At 39.4% G+C, this 17,707-nt stretch overlaps 1 protein-coding gene across 4 annotated transcripts in view; it reads right to left on the bottom strand.

Moving 5' to 3' along the window:
- WAC (WW domain containing adaptor with coiled-coil) overlaps positions 1–17,707 on the bottom strand; it is an 89,482-nt gene that overhangs the window by 32,301 nt on the left and 39,474 nt on the right. For all 4 annotated transcript variants that reach the window (XM_047755154.1, XM_047755155.1, XM_047755153.1 and 1 more), the window contains exon 4: positions 5,722–5,828. In XM_047755154.1, coding sequence (XP_047611110.1) covers positions 5,722–5,828 — 107 coding nt within the window. The remainder of the gene's footprint in view (positions 1–5,721; positions 5,829–17,707) is intronic.

The following is a 17,707-nucleotide window of genomic DNA, read 5'->3' as shown; positions in this document are numbered from 1 at the left end:
AGAAGATCCAAGCTCTTCGCAGCAGAAGTAGTGATCACACAGACTGTAATAGAGAACAACCAGCCTGTATTCAATGTTCTTATTAGTGAGGGGAAAAAAACAGACACACACCCAAAAAACTTTAAACACAAAGCTAATTACAAGCTATGACTTTATTTCTCCTCCAAAATCCATGAGATGGGTCAAGTAAGAAATAAATCCTGTCTCTCATTATGGATTAGCAGTATCACTCATTTTCTCTTAACTCAATCTGGTGGAGCCCTGACATGAAAATAAATTAAAAAAAAATATACTTTGACAGCCCATCCTTCTTCTGGATTTACCACAATGTAGAGGGTCAGTTCTAAAGCTTGAGCAAAGGAACCCTTATGCACTGCCTACTCAGCTTTAATTTACCGCCTAGGAACAAGCCAAGAGAACTTCCAGGTTGTTCACAGGTCACAAAACTAATTAGTGGTAGAAGAAAAAATCTGCTGTTTTTCCAATAAATCAACACTAATTTTGGAAATGTCCTAGTAATTGTGAGGACACGTGAAGAAATACTACAGAATTTGCTCTGAGGTTTACATCTCAGAATAATAAGGCTACTGGAAATCAGCCCCATGCTTCTAAACCTTCAAAATCAGTAGACAGTTAATTCTCAATCCCCTAGCTTCCAGAAGGCTAGGATCAGAGTGGTCTAAACCAGTGCTCTTCAAATTGATGACTGTGTGAACTGTGTGACCTGTGCTATAGGAAAACGAGCTTGCATCAGAATAACTATCAACATACTGCTTCCCCAGCCAAAGGCATTGCTCTACAAAACAAACAAACACTGCTCAAGTAAACAGTGCACTTCATGACAGTTAATTTCCATTCTGGCACAACCTCCAGGACAGTTAAAAGTTCACAAATCAGAACCTTCATAAGCAGGGGTCTATCATATCCTGGGTTAGTACAAGTTAATGTCTGTCTTAATAGAACGTGCTCCAAGGTACAGCGCTACACAATAACATACTAGCAACTTAAGTTCATCTTCTCCACCCTGCTTCTATCCTCAAAAAAAAAAAAAAAGGTTAAGGAAAAAAATCTTTTAAGTAAAAGGGTAATTTTTAAAATGCCAATAGCAATTCCTCTTGTGGCTCATCGGATTAAGGACATGACTCGTATCCAGGAGCATGTGGGTTCGATCCATGGCCTAATTCAGTGAGTTAAGGATGCAGTGTTGCTGCAAGCTGTGGTGTTGATTACAGGCATGGCTCAGATCCCATGTTGCTGTGGCTATGGTGTAGGCAGAAAGTTGAAGCTCCGATTTGACCCCTAGCCGGGGAACCCATAAGCTGTGAGTGCAGCCCTAAACACACACACACACAGCCAAAAAAAAAAATCAATCTCTTTTTTTCAGCTTTACTGGGATATAAGTGACAAAACTGTAAGACATTTAAGTGTACACCTCAATGATTTGATATCCATATACATGGTGAACGGATTCCGCTCATCTAGTTATTAACACATCCGTCTCTGTCACCCCAGTCACAGACTTCCTTGTGAGAACATTTCAGCTCTACTTTCTTAGCAAATTTCAATTTACAATACAGTGCTATCAGCTACTTACCATGTTATACATTAAATTCTCAGGTTTTTTAATTTTAAAAATATCTAAAATTAAAATGAAATGTTTGCAGGCCTTATGTTTTAAGTTTTCTAAGAAATTAGGCTTGGTATAGTTGCCAACAAGTGCTCTAAGGCAACGGTTCAATGAGTGCTGCTTGGGAACCCCTGAGGGACTCCGAGAGATCATTCACAAAAACATAACTAATACTGCTACAGATACTGCTGAGACAATTCTATCTTCTGCCTCCTCATTCTATCAAAAGAACACAGTGGTGTTTCCCAGTGGCTTTACAGGAAATTTGATATCACAGAAGACTGGATATAGAGCAGCATTCTAGGTATCTTTTCCCATCGAAGTTAAGAATTAAAGAGATGGTCAATGTCTATTTTTGTTTCAGAAAGTTATTTTTCATAGAAATATATTACATGTATTGACATGTAACAATAGCTTTACAACTTTTTTAATAAATTACTTTTCAAATTTATCAGTTTAAAATTTTAATATAGTAAACGATGATAGTCCACATAAATGAGAGTTCTCGATTTTAATGAATGTAGAGGTCTTGAGACTAAAAAGTATGAAAATGGCTGCTGTAAAATAGCACTAAATAATTACTGAAGCACCTATCTGCTCTTTCAATTCAAAATGCCTTAGAACTCCTATATGAAAGCTGCTTTTCTCTTCTTAAATAAAAAAAAGCATCTCCCTATTTACTCTCCCTGAAACAGAGTCCCACCACTCCTTCTCAAAGTTAAGTTATAGAAAACAAAGTGTTAATTTCGGGATTTAATTATGGGTTAGTGAAGAATAGTTCATTAAATAACATCAAAGATGGCATTCCCTGTAAAAAGAACTTCTTGGAGTCCTAAGAATTCTATGATTAAGTAGACTATCTTCAGGCAAGACTGATTACAGAGGACAGATCTTAAGTGCCTCAAACTTAAAAACCTCCAAAAGGTATTTAAATTGAAAACAGAAGATATTTAATTAATAGCTACGGGAGTTGGTGTATAAATGCAAAGTAATCTAGGATTGAATTTAAAGCACTACCAGCAAATGAAAATTGGTGAATGATACTTAAAAGGGAAGATTCCAATTATAATGTCTAAATGGAAATAATTTTTTTTCCCCAAGTAAAGAGACTCTCTGAATAAATAGATCTCTTAAGAAAATCAGAAATATGCATAACAATCTAAAGCAGCCTACGTGATGTCTGGGAGTCCTATCATGATTTAGACTAGGAAGGAGGAGGCATTCAAAAAGGCTAAATATTTAGATTCAACAAGGCCTAGATATTTACTATGAACTGGGGGGGGGGCTCTGTGTTAAACACCGTAATAAATGTTCATCTTAGAACTTAGCAGGTAACTACGACGTGAATATCTTAATACTCTTTCAACTCGTCTTTCAACAATTAACTTAATACAAATCACCCGTACGACCAAAGGTCTGTGTACCTAACTTCAAATAATACTGCTACCAATTTTCAAAGACAGATTTAAAACTTCAAAAGCGCAAAGGAAAATAAAAACCCACTTTAAAAAAAAGCTATTCCATATTTTAACATGGGTTAAAATAATGTGTTGACCTGGGTTACCTAATACGAATCTGTTCATTTCTTCTTTCATTATAAATATAAATGAGAAGTAATTTTTTGTTTATTACCAATAAACTTCCATTAGAAGTGATTTTAAAAGTTACAAATAACCTTCAGAAATGTTCAAAAGCTAGCTTCTCAGATAAGATTAAACTTAGTTTGCAAAAACATGCCCACTGAGTACATTATAATGAAAAAGATGACTTGAAGGTTAATTATATGTCTAGAGTTGAGATCTACAGAAAGTGGAACCTTGATTCTGAAAACACAAGATATTTATTTAATCCATCTTCAGTTTCCACTCACACAGTGAAATACCAACACCCTTTAAAATTTGGACCTTTCAAGCTTATCTAATGCCTGTTATTTATTCTTTCTAATTTGATCATGTCAATCCATTCCTTATTTTCCCTAAATAAGGGATTTTCCCCACCAAAACAATGTCCACATGGCCTGTCTTTGTCCTAATAGCAGACAAATACCAAATCTGAATTGTCAGTGATAAAGGGAACCTTAGGTTGGCGCTACTTTGTTAAATTAATAGGGCCATTTTCCACAAAAATGTAGATACTCATTGTAAAACCTAAGTCTACCTTTTGGTGAAAATGCTTCAGCACAACAGTGCGAGGTCAACACCGTGAAGGTTGAGAGCTGCTGTCTAAGCCTCAATACCATCCGTCTATCTTCTGTTGTGATGCCAGGGCTGGGATAATGCAAATTACATTCTATTTAGCCAGCTGGCTTCCTGTCAGATCCTGCCAACACTAGACATTAGAAGAGGACTGAAAGGCAGGAGAGGGGAGAAGCCTGGCAGGCACAGCTGGTTCCGGTTCCCAGCTGTCCACCCAGAAAGAGAACCCGCTTCCTCACACGTCTCAGAGGCACTATCATCAACCATGCAGGATCCTCCTCTGAGCTGTTAGGTTCTGACAACCTCCCCCACTTCCTTTCGTTCCCCAGTCCTCAGGGGTAATCACTACAGTCCACAATACCTTTAATATCTACTTAACCAACCCTGTATTTAAAATTCTCTGTGCTAAAATAATTAGTATGATTTCTGTTTTCCTAACTGGACCCCGAATAATACAATATTTAAAACTACTCTAAATTAATTTTTATGAACATCATTGACATCTCAATTATATGGAAATGTACTATCCACACGCATTCGACAAGGAACAAAAAATAATAAACTCTCAAGGGTCTTTCAATACCAATCAAGATGTAATGTTCACCCATATAACCAAGGCAGCATCTGCTGGATTCAGCCTGTACTTCTACAGCCTTCTAGTTGTTCTTCCTTCCTACAATGTATTTTCCACATTGCTATCTGATGTTTTTAAAACTGTAAATATGTTACTTCACCAATTATATCCTTTAGTAGCCTTTATATAAAATTCATATTTCCTGGCAGGTATAGAACTCTTCGTGATCTGGCCCCACTTATCCCTGTAACCTGAGGCAGGCCATTCTCCCACACGATCAAAATCCGTGTTCTCCAAACGTGTGATGCTATTTCCCACTTCTATGTCTTTGTAGGTACTGTTCCTTTCCATGCTACACAAATTCCAGATCTCTTCAATTAGGAGAGTTACATTCAGTCTGTTGGCTAGCACACCTCCCTCGTCCAAGCTGGCACCTAACCCCCAGCAACAGTAACATGCAGCCTTTTAATGGTTTAATTTTCAGTCTCCACCATAGGTCTGAAAGTTCCTTTAAGCTGGGCTATATACTTCCTTAGTTCTATATATCAAAAACCTAACATATGCTTGGCAAGTGAAAACCTTTATTTATTTATTTATTTTTTGCCTATTCCAGGTCTGTACCTGCGGCATATGGAGGTTCCCAGGCTAGGGGTCTAATCAGAGCTGTAGCCACCGGTCTTCGCCACAGCCACAGCAATGCCAAATCCAAACCGCATCCTTGACCTACACCATAACTCATGGCAACGCCGGATTCTTAACCCACTGAGTGAGGCCATGGATCGAACCCGAAACCTCATGGTTCCCAGTCAGATTCATTAACCACTGAGCCACAACAGGAACTCCAGAAACCTTATTTTTGAATGAATGTATTAGAATTTTCATTTGAACCTTGACCTTAAGAAATTCAAATTGAATTACTTCATATTTAAAAAATAACCTAGAAGTCCTCACTGGATTTCATGTCTTTGAGGACAGGGACCTTTATATCACTAGTGTCTTGAAGAGTATAAAATATATAGTAGATACTCAATAAATTTACAGATTTTTTTAAATGGAAGTTTACATATTATGGAAAGAGAGCAAGCTCAATTTAAACCACAAGTTTCACAATCTAAAGTTTTTTATATGTCAAATATCACAATGGTAAATTTTGCTCTACACAGGAATGCTGATGAAACAATGCCAAGATGGCATCTACTGAACATCCTCAGTTCTACTAACAAGGCTAGCCCATTAGTTCAAATGCACTAAGAAAAGATCAACTTTGATTTAAAAAAATTCAATATATTCCATAAAAACAAAATTGGGCGTGTTTATATACTTACTGCATCTGAAGTTTTGCTTGGATTATTGCTTGGATTAGAAGAATGTGAATTTGAACTATGAAGAGCACTGTGGTTGTGTGAATTTTCTTGTGGAGAGTAACTGGTCCCTTAAAATAAAAAGCAAAGTAAATTCTAAGTAAGTTGTATATGGTGTTTACATTGGTTTCTATCATTCTACAGATCACTGTATATCATGAAATCATCATTTTATATAAACATCAAGAATACATAACACTTTCCTACTTTCCTAAACAAACATGTAAAGTATTTGTGAGCCTACTAAAAGATGTGACTTAAAGAGCATACACACTAATTTTACACAACTGATACACTATGGAACAATGTTAATTATAACTAGATTAGCAAAACCTCATTTTTAGCATTACCATCAACTTGAAGGTTTTTTTTTAAATAAAAGTTCTACTAGAGAATGACATACACAACATACATAGAGAAAAAAGGAAAAAATTTCAACTGAGAACTAGAAGTCACAATTAATCCAATATGTTTTTGCCATTATTTTTCAACTTCTTAAATAGTTTCCCCAACTTGCTTTTTTAAGATTTGCCAAATTTCAACTAAAACAGTATCAAATTCTCAAAAGTTTTAGGGAAGGTACTTCTTTCAAGATGAAGATGGTATCAAATCTCCTTACAAAAGGACCAACTCTTCCTAAAAATTGCTTAACGGTAACTCATGAGTTCTATGAATAATCTACACATCTTAGAAACCATCAGGAATGACAGTTTTTATTGTTTTAAGAAAACCCAGGTTATAAAATCCAGACTTGATTAATGATTCTAAAAGGTCCATTACAAAAGTCTAATTGTCACTATTTCGTCTTCATTCCATGCTTTTATTTTTCACATAATTCAACCCCCACCCCCTCCTCGCCCCCCAAAATAAGCTGGCAAGTGATATGAAGGCCACACTATAATGAACAGAAACTGGAAGTGGGAAGAGCCATGTAGATGGCCCAGTAGACCAGGAAATAATTAGCAATCAGAACTAAAGTTCTTATGAGTAGAAATAAATAAAAATTAACTGTTTCAATCAACAGGAAAAACAACAGGCCTACCTCTGTTTTGTTGGGCTTTTGCTTTATTGCACTTCACAGATAATGCATTTTTTACAAATTGAAGAATTATCCATCACACCATTTTTCCAACAGTATTTGCTTACTTTATGTCTGTCACACTTTGGTAATTCTCACAATATTTCAAACTTTTTTTTGGTCATTATTATTTACTACAGTGATCTCCTGTAAGTGATCTTTGATGTTACTATTATCACCCACATAAGACGGCAAACCTAACTCATCAATGTTGTAAGTGTTCTGGCTGTTCCCTTAACCCCTTTCTCCTCAGGTCTTTCTCTTCCCTGAGACACAACAATACTGAAATCAGGCCAAAGAATAACCCTACAATGGCATCTAAGTATTCAAGTAAAAGCAAAGTGTCACACACCTGTCACTTGAAAAGCTACACATGATTAAGCTTGGTGAGGAAGGCAGGTCAAAAGCCAGGAAGGGCAGAAAGTGAGAAACTTGCACCAAAGTTAGCCAAGTTGTGAGAAAGCAAAGGAAAAGTCGGTGAGGGCAATTAAAAGTGCTCTTCCAGTAAACACACAAATGGTAAGGAAGCACAACAGCCTTAATGCTGATGTGGAGAAAGTTTGAGTGGTCTGGCCGGAAGCTAAAACCAGCCCCAACATTTCCCTAAGTCAAAGCACCTCACTCAGCAACGCCTAACTCCCTTCAATTCTATGACGGCCAAAAGAAGTGAGGAAGCTTCGCAAGAAAAGTCTGAAGCAGGCAAAGGCTGGCTCACGAGATTTAAGGAAAAGAAGCTGTCTCCATAACATCCAAGTGCCAGGTGAAACAGCCAGTGCTGATGGGAGAAAAGTCACCAAGGAGATCCAGCTCTGATCATGAATGAAGGTGGCCTGCACTGAACAAGAGACGGCAGAGGAGAAAAACAGCCTTCAATTAACTTTCACAGGGAGGAGAAGTCAATGTCTGGCTTCAAAGGACAGGCCTGCTCTCAGGAGCTGATGCAGCTGGTGACCCGAAGTTGAAGCCAGTGCTCATTTACCATCTGAAAAATTCCAGGGCGCTTAAGAATTATGCTAAGCCTACTCCGCCAGTGTTCTCAAAATGGAACAACAAAGACAGATGACAGCCTTTTTTTTTTTAAACTGTTTACAAAATAGTTTACTGACTATTTTAAACCCAGTGTGGAGATCTACTGCTAAGAAGAAACAGATTCCTTTCAAAATATCACCGCTCCCTGACAAGGTACCTGGTCACCAGAGAGCTCGGATGAAAATGTACAAGATTACTATTGTTATCATGCCTGTTCACAACATCCATTCTGGAAACCATGGATCAAGGAGGGTAATTTCTTTTTTTTTCTTGTCTTTTTAGGGCCACACCCTCGACACATGGACGTTCCCAGGCTAGGGGTCGAATGGGAGCTGTAGCTGCTGGCCTACACCACAGTGGATCAAGGAGTAATGTCAACTTTCAGGTCTTAATTAAGAAATACATTTTATAAGACTATAGATGCCAAAGACCATAAGTCCTCTGACAGATCTGTGCAAAGAGAACTGAAAACCTCCTGGAAAGGATTCACCATTCTAGGTGCCACTAAGAACATTTGGGATTCACGGGAAGAGGTCAAAACAATACGAACAAGAGTTTGGAAGAAGGTGATTCCAATCCTCAGGAATGATTTTGAGAGGTTCAAGACTTCGGTGGAGGAAGTAACTGTATATGTGGTGGAATGAGTAAAAGAACTAGATGTGGAGCCTGAAGACTGGACTGAGTTGCTGCAATCTCAGGGTAAAACTTTATCTACGATAAGCTGCTTCTTGTGGAAGAGCAAAGAAAGTGATTTTTTTTTTCTTGTCTTTTTGCCTTTTCTAGGGCCGCTCCCACAGCATATGGAGATTCCCAGGCTAGGGGTCTAATCGGAGCTGTAGCCCACCGGCCTACACCAGAGCCACAGCAACACGGTATCGGAGCTGCATCTGCAACCTACACCACAGCTCACGGCAACGCCAGATCCTCAACCCACTGAGCAAGGCCAGGGATTGAACCTACAACCTCATGGTTTCCAGTCGGAACCGTTAACCACTGCACCATGACCAGAACTCCAAAGAAAGTGATTTTTTGAGAAGGAATCTACTCCCGGTGAAGAAGATGCTGTGAACACTATTGTAATGACAAGAAGGACTTAGAGGAGTTCCCATCATGGCCCAGCAGTAACAAACCCGACTAGCATCCATGAAGATGCAGGTTCCCATCCCTGACCTCACTCAGTGGGTTAAGGATCCGGCCTTGCTGTGGGCTGTGGTATGGGTCACAGATGTGGCTCAGATCTGGCATTGCTGTGGCTGTGGAACTTCCATGTGCCACGAGTGTGGCCCTAAAAAGCCTAAAAAAAAAAAGGAAAAGATAAGAACTCATAATACAAAACTTAGTTGATACACCAGCAGCGGGATTTGAGACCACTCACTCCAAGTTGGTTTTTTTTTGTTTGTTTGTTTTTAACAGTCACACCTGCAGCATATGGGAAGTTCCAGGCTAGGAGTTGAATCAAAGCTACATGTGCCTCCCTACACCACAGCCACAGCAACACCAGATCTGAGCTGCATCTGCAACCTAAGCCCTGCGCCTTAAACTGCAGCTGGCAACAAAGGATCCTTAACCATCTGAACAAGGCCAGGGATCAAACCTACACCCTCACAGAGACAATACTGGGTCCTTAACTCACTGAGCCACAAAAGAAACTCCCTTCAATTCTCAAATAAGTTCTATTGTGGGTAAAATGTTATCAACTGACATTGCATGCTACAGAGAAACATTTGTGAAAGGAAAAGCCAACCAATGAAGCAAACTTGACTGCTGTCCTATTGCCACAGCCACCCTAGCCTTCAGCAACCATTACCCTGATCAGTCAGCAGCCGTCAACATGAAGGCAAGACCTTCCACCAGCAAGATGATTAGGACTCCTGAAGGCTCAAAGGATCAATAGCATTCTTAGCAATAAAGCATTTTGAAATTAAAGTTATATATACATTTATTTTTTATTTTTTTTGTCTTTTTGCCATTTCTCGGGCCGCTCCTGCAGCATATGGAGGTTCCCAGGCTAGGGGTCGAATCAGAGCTGCAGCCGCCGGCCTGTGCCAGAGCCACAGCAACACAGGATCCAAGCCGCATCTGCAACCTACACCACAGCTCACGGCAACACCGGATCGTTAACCCACTGAGCAAGGGCAGGGACCGAACCTGCAAGCTCATGGTTCCTAGTCGGATTCGTTAACCACTGCGCCACGACGGGAACTCCTATATATACATTTTTAAAAGACAATGCTATTTCACACTCAGTAGACTACAATATAGTATAAACATAACTTTTACATGTACTGGGAAACCAAAAAATATATAACTCACTTTACTGTGATATTAACTTTATTGCAATGGTCTGGAACTAAATCTGCAATCTCTCCAAAGTATGCCTGAAAGTGGATAAGAAAGGTGAACTAGGATAGAAGATGACTATAAGATTTTACCGTCCAAGTGGAAATGGTCAGCAAGGCTGTGTAGAACTAGGAATTCAGAAGTGGATAGGAAGTCTCTTCCATTAAAGGTGAAAGGTAGGGGATCCCTTGCATCTGATAAATAAGCACTATGAGCTCAGAATGAAATAATGGCATGACAAGAAAAAAGGCAATGAACAAGATTTAACCTTGGATAGGACTCAGCTTATAGGGGAAGCTAGAAGCAGATTCAGAGACCCAATAAATCTAGTGATATGACAAAAGGCAAAAAAGGGTTACTTAAGTACCTAGCAAAATATAGGCGGTACCAGAGAAGAAATTTCCCAACAAGACTGCTGTCCAAGATCCCTGATGGTTTCTCCATAGATTTGCTTTTAAATTTATCTTTCTGAGGTTCCGGTCGTGACACAGTGGTTAACGAATCTGACTAGGAACTATGAGGCTGCGGGTTCGATCCCTGGCCTTGCTCAGTGGGTTGAGGATCTGGCATTGCCGTGAGCTGTGGTGTAGGTCACAGATGCAGCTCAGATCTGGCGTTGCTGTGGCTCTGGTGTAGGCTGGCAGCTACAACTCCAATTAGACCCCTAGCCTGGGAACCTCAATATACCGTGGGAGCAGCCCTAGAAAAGGCAAAAAAAAGACAAAAAATAAAAAATAAAATAAATAAATAAATTTATCTTTCTGGATGATATGAACTTATGCAAAACACCCTGAACTTTAATACAGTAGTCAATAAATTCTTCAATAAACACTGTAAGAATGAATACAATCAAAAAGAAACCAGTCAAGAACACACAGCTCAGTGTGCAGGAAAGTGACATGGCAGGACTGCCATCCTTAGAAAGGGTGCTGGCACAGCTGGTCCCTGGCTGGCACAGCTCCTGCTCAGGAGGGTTCCCACAACAGTACCTGGTAGAGGGGCTCACTGTGCCTTAAGCATTTTGTGCAGATGACATGGTTTATGCCCAACACCTGCTTTCCTACTGGGAATCCAGACTTCAGTATAAACTAGGCAGAGTCCAAATTCAATAAAACCTTAGGTACTACATCTCTAGTAGGGTTCCCTAGTAGACATTTCACAAGTGTTGTCCCAATTCATTGTTGCAGGAATGAAGGTTGTGCCGTGGGACTCTACTAGGACAAGATTCTTAGGTTACACCTAGTGTCCTCCAGATATTGTCCTGTCTGCCTTTTCCCTTTGCCAATTACACTTTGTATTCTTTCACAGTAAGTTATAGCCACAACTACACTGGGTCCTGTTAAGTCCTCTTAAGAATCACCAAAACTGGGTCCTCTTAAGGACCCCAAAACACTCAGTTACCAAGAAAATTTAATACTGCAAATTGAGACTTTTTTAAAAAAAGAAAATCTTAAGATTTACCCCCAAATTTGCATTTTCAGATGTAACTTGTAAAACTGTGTTTAAAAATCAGCTTTACAACTGAATAGAGCTAAGAAAGAGATCTAGTAACAGGGACTGCTAGAATACCAGATTCATACACAAGTTAGATTCCCATGGAAATTTCCATAAATATTGGCAATAATGAAGAAAAGGCCAATCTTACTGACCAAAATGATCCCCAGAGAAGTCCATTAAGAAGCCTGGATGAGGAGTTCCCATTATGGCGCAGTGGTTATCGAATCCGACTAGGAACCATGAGGTTGCGGGTTCGGTCCCTGCCCTTGCTCAGTGGGTTAACGATCCAGCGTTACCGTGGGCTGTGGTGTAGGTCGCAGACGCGGCTCGGATCCCGCGTTGCTGTGGCTCTGGCGTAGGCCAGTGGCTACAGCTCCTATTCAACCCCCTAGCCTGGGAACCTCCATATGCTGCAGGAGCAGCCCAAAGAAACAGCAAAAAAAAAAAAAAAAAAAAAAAAAGAAGAAGCCTGGATGAGATGCCCTGACATTTATTTGTTTATATTTATTTATATGTTCTGGAGAAATGAGTCTCTGAAATAAAAGTGTACATGAAAGACTTGTTAAGGAAGTTCCTTGGTGGTCTAATACTTAGGAACTCAGCCCTTTACCACTGTGGCCCAGGTTCAATCCCTAGTCTGGGAACTGAGATCCTACATCAAGCCACTGCATGCCACAGCCAAAAAAAAAGATTGTTAAAAGACATGATACGGAGAGTATTCTCAAAGTTTAAGACAGGTTAGAAATGAGGTCTAGTGATCTTTCATGAGGTTAGGGTACAAGGAATTCACTTCAGTTTTATTCTTCATATCAATGAAAACTAAAAAACTGACAAGCACCCAATTTATTAAGAATTAACCTCTTAAGAAATGACATGTCCACCAGCCTGATAGGTGGTTATCAGATCGTTTTTAGGTCTACTATGTGTCTCTTCACAGGGCACAGCCTAATAATTAAAAAACAAGCATCAAGGCACACTGGTCTAAGATTTTAGAATCAAGAAAAAACTGAATCAGCTATTAAGAGAAAGGTCATTTTCAGAAACAGGAGCTTTCTGAATAGGGACTAGATTCCACATTCTATGAAACAGATTTATCTAGAACACTTACAAAAATAACAACTGTAACAACTTAAAAAAAGGAGTGAGGAGCAGGATTAAAACACAGACATTTTGTGCTGTACAACCAAAATTGAAGAAACACTGTAAATCAAGCACACTTTAACTTAAAAATTAAAAAAAAAACAAAAAAACACCCACATATTTTGGTTAAAGACTAAGAATAAGCTGACGTTCTTAAAAAAAACTCAAGACTAAATAAAAAGGTTTTATAGGAAGCATGACAAAGTAGGCAATAGATCTTTAGATTCCAGCCAGGAGGATGCCCTTAAGAACTGAAGGCAGAGCAGATTTCCCTGGGAATAAAGGACTACAATAAGCTGAACACAGATAACTCTCCACTAAAAAAGCTCCATCTTCTCTAAAATATACAAAGTTAATACAGCTCAGTATCAAAAAAAACCCAACCAAATCAAAAAATGGGCAGAAGATATAAACAGACATTTCTCCAAAGAAGATGTACAGATGGCCAAAAAGCACATCAAAATGTTCAACATCACTAAATATTAAAGAAATGTAAATCAAACTACAATGCAGTACCGCCTCACAGTGGTCAGAATGTCCACCATCAAAAAATCTACAAATGATAAATGCTGGAGAGGGTATAGAGAAAAGTGAACCCTCCTACCCTAGAAGGTAGAAATGTAAATAGGTACAGCCACTATGGAGAACAGTATGGAGGTTCCTTAAAAGGCTAAAAACAGAACTATGATATGATCCAGCAATCCCACTCTTGGGCATATACCCAGAGGAAACCATAATTCAGAGATGCATGCACCCCTATGTTCACAGCAGTACTATTTACAATAGCCAAGACATGGAAGCAAACCTAAGCGTCCATCGACAGCTGAAGGGATTAAGATGTGGTACAACAGGAGTTCCTGCTGTGGCACAACAGGATCAGCAATGTCTCTGGAGCACTGGAACGCAAGTTCAATCCCCTGCCCAGCACAGTAGGTTAAAAAGGATCCAGGATCCAAGTGTAGCTTGGATCTGATCCCTGGCCAGGGATAGCAAAAAAGAAAAAAATTGAAACTTAAAAAAAATTTTTTTAAAAAAGGTATATATATATATATATATATATATATATATACACACAATGGACTATTACTCAGCCATAGAAAAGAATGAAATGATGCCATCTGCAGCAACATGGGTGGATATTATCACAGTAAGTCAGAAAAATATCTTTAAAAAATGACACAAGTAAACCTACTGACCTAACAGAAATAGACACACAAACTTAGAAAACAAACTTATGGTTACCTAAGGGGAAAGGAGGGGTTAAATTAGGAGCCTAGGATTAACTACTATATATAAAATAGATAATCAACAAGTACCTACTACATAGCACAGGGAACTCTATCAATATTATGTAATAACCTATATAGAAGGATCTGAAAAATGGATTGATATATATGCATAATTCATTCACTTTGCTATACACCTGAAACCAACTACACTGTAAATCAAGTATACACCAATATAAAATAAAAGTTACAATTTATATTATCTTCGAAAGCAATTTGGGTGAGTGGTCTCACTGAAGCTTTTAATTTCTCCATGTAGCTCTTTCCAAATAAACAACACACAAGCAGAAAAGCAAGGTCAGAGTAGTAACTGGTTATGCTTTCTCACAGCCATACCTTACTGTTTTGTAAGTGCTACAGAACAGTATTTCTTTGAAATTTCCTACTTTATCTTAAAAACTCACACATTTTTAAATCCTACCCATGAAATTTGTATGTTTCAAGGTAAGAAAAGAAACAGCGGGTTTTTTTGGGTTTGTTTTTTTGTTTTTTTTAGTAGTAGTACAATGTAGAGTCCAAAGGCTGAGAGAAATAAGTGATTTGTGGGTGGTAACATATTCAAAGAAAAGCAGAGCCATGAAGAGAATGCCAACTCAGATTTTCAATGCTCAAGCCAGAGATTATTCAAGTGCACACACACACAAAACAAAAACAAAAAACAAAAAAAAGCACATGCTGCTGAGAGATTGTCTCCTGGATACTGTTTAGCCCAACAAAATAATGGGAACAAAAGATGTTTATATGGCCAGGTACCCTTTGTACTCTCTGTACGCCAAGAAAAAAATTCACTATTTTAAAGAGAAAGAAAATTACCTCCCTGAGAAAGCAGAACTTGTCAATAAGTGGGATAAAACTGGTTTTAAATAATATACACTTAAACCAACCTTAAGAAACTGAAGTTAAGACTGATGAAGTAAGTTCTCAAGACTTCTAAGAAAGGGATATTTCGAGAATTACGTGGTGTTGGGGGGGTGGCAAAGAAGGGGGGTTTATATCTCTGCTTGCAATTTGATCAATCTAAAGAGTGAGCAAAGGTCTCCTGCCCAGTGCTTTAACCAAAGCAAATCTGAAGTGGATGTGATTACATGACTAGACACCTAGTATCAGACTAGAACAAAAGGATCGACAAACAACAACCTGCTGGATATGTGTTTTCACTAAAAAAAGCTTTATCAAAACACAGGTGCAGCCAGCCATCTAAGTATTAGCTACAGCTACTTTTGCTGTTTTATTTTTAATTTGTTTTTTGCTTTTTAAGGCCACACTCACGCCATACAGAAGTTCCCAGGCTAGAGGTTGAATCAGAGCTATAGCTGCTGGCCTACACCACAGCCACGGCAACTCAGGATCTGAGCTTACTGCAACCTACTGTATGCAGCTCACAGCAACACCAGCTCCTTAACCCACTGAGTGAGGCCAGGGATCGAACCCACATCCTCCTGGATACTAGTCACATTCATTTCCACTGAACCACAACAGGAACTCTACTTTTGCTGTTTTAATTGTGGCAATGACTATGGTCAGTAAGACTAAAATATTTATTATTAAGCCCTTTAGGAAAAAATGTGCCAATTCCTGGACTGGGCAATGTTATCTGAGACAGGTAGTTAACATAACAACACAAGAGCTGGTGACCTTTTCCCTAAAAAAATCTTCGATATTTAAAAGGCAAAGTAATTCCTCCTACTTTTCATCCTCTAAACTTGAGAAGCTAGATTTTAAGGGTGAGAAGGCCCTAATCTACAATCCAAGAAAGATGGAGCTCCATGAGTTCACTATGGGAAATGGGCCAAAACATGCAGCAAAACACCTGACCCAACAAGAAATAAGCATTAAGCAATTAGACTGCTCTCCCATTTAGAAATAGGAACTTCAATATTAGACAATTCCACATAATCAAACAAACCTGGGAAATGCAACCAGCTTTTCTAAAGGTGAAACAACAGTTTCCACTCTATTCAGGGGCAAAATATTATGGTCTGTGTCCCACTCAGAACGTGAAAACCACTAGAATTTCCTACCAAATCCAGAGACGTAGAAAATAAGTGTTTTTTGTTTGTTGGGGCGGGGGGAAGTTGGTGGTGGTTGTTGGTTTTTAGGGCTGCACCTGCAGCATATGGAAGTTCCTAGGCTAGGGGTTGAATCAGAGCTGCAGCGGCCGGCCTACACCACAGCCACCGCCACACAGGATTTGAGCCGCATCTATGACTTACACACACAGGTGGAGGCAAAGCCGGATCCTTAACCCACTGATCGAGGCCAGGGAACGAACCCGCATTCTCGTGACTAATAGATGGGTTCTTTACCACTGAGTCACAACAGGAACTTCCAGAAATTAAGTCTTAATGCCTTCTCCAAAAAACCAGAAAGAACAGGTAAAGTATACCTATGTGTACATCTACCACCCTGAACTGTTATTCAAACTAATACAAACAAATAATAGGTATGACTGTATATGGTTCAGCAGTGGACCACAAACCTCAATATTATTAAAAAATATAGATTTCAAAGTTGAATTTCAGAGATTGTGATTCACATGATGTTGTATGGGACCGCAAGATAAAATGGTATGGTCGATATCCAGACTACACTTCATTCCAAGCGTTACAGTGCCTTCTATTATCTTTGGCCCACTCATCACTTCAAACCAGAGACCACGAACATTTAAAAATAAGAGGTTTTCTGAAGTTCCCATTGTGGCTCAGCGAGTTTAAGAATCTGACTAGTATCCGTGAGGATGCAGGTTCAATCTCTGACCTCACTCAGTGGGTTAAGGATCTGGCACTGCCACAAACTGCAGTGTGGGTTGCAGATACAGCTCGGATCCACTGTTGCTGTGGCGCAGGACAGCAGCTGCAGCTCTGATCCTACTCCTAAGCCCAGGAACTTCCATATGCAGCAGGTGTGGCCCTAAAAAAAAAATAAATAAATAAGGATGGAGGAGGGCTTTCACAAAGAAAATCATGTTATGTGTAATGATTATTTCTGCCATAACATGCTTTCCTGAAAAAACCCTTTATTCTCCAATACTGCACACTAAAAATAAGAATCTTATGGAAAAATAGGGTAGGAACAAACCACCCAAAATTATGCAACTTTATCATAACCAGAGCACTAACAAAAACTTCAACGGCAGAGGCAAGCAGCTCCGCATGGTTGCAGGTTGCTTAAGGGGATATTAAAAATGCAAAAAACAGGAGTTCCCGTCGTGGCGCAGTGGTTAACAAATCCGACTAGGAACCAGGAGGTTGCGGGTTCGGTCCCTGCCCTTGCTCAGTGGGTTAACGATCCGGTGTTGCCGTGAGCTGTGGTGTAGGTTGCAGACGCGGCTCGGATCCCGCGTTGCTGTGGCTCTGGCGTAGGCCGGCAGCTACAGCTCCGATTCAACCCCTAGCCTGGGAACCTCCATATGCCGCGGGAGCGGCCCAAGAAATAGCAACAACAACAACAACAATAACAAAAAAAAAAAAGCAAAAAACATTAGGGTACAAATGTGGTTTGGCTTCCTGGCGCTGAGAACATGGAAATGTAATTCTAAGCAATGAGACTACAAGTAGCTTGTCACAGAAAGGAAGCCATG

The sequence above is a fragment of the Phacochoerus africanus genome, chromosome 12, assembly GCF_016906955.1.
Source record: "Phacochoerus africanus isolate WHEZ1 chromosome 12, ROS_Pafr_v1, whole genome shotgun sequence".
Taxonomy (NCBI): Eukaryota; Metazoa; Chordata; class Mammalia; order Artiodactyla; family Suidae; genus Phacochoerus; species Phacochoerus africanus.
The sequence above is the reverse complement of the archived record's forward strand: the minus strand, read 5'-3'. Positions and strand labels throughout refer to the sequence as shown.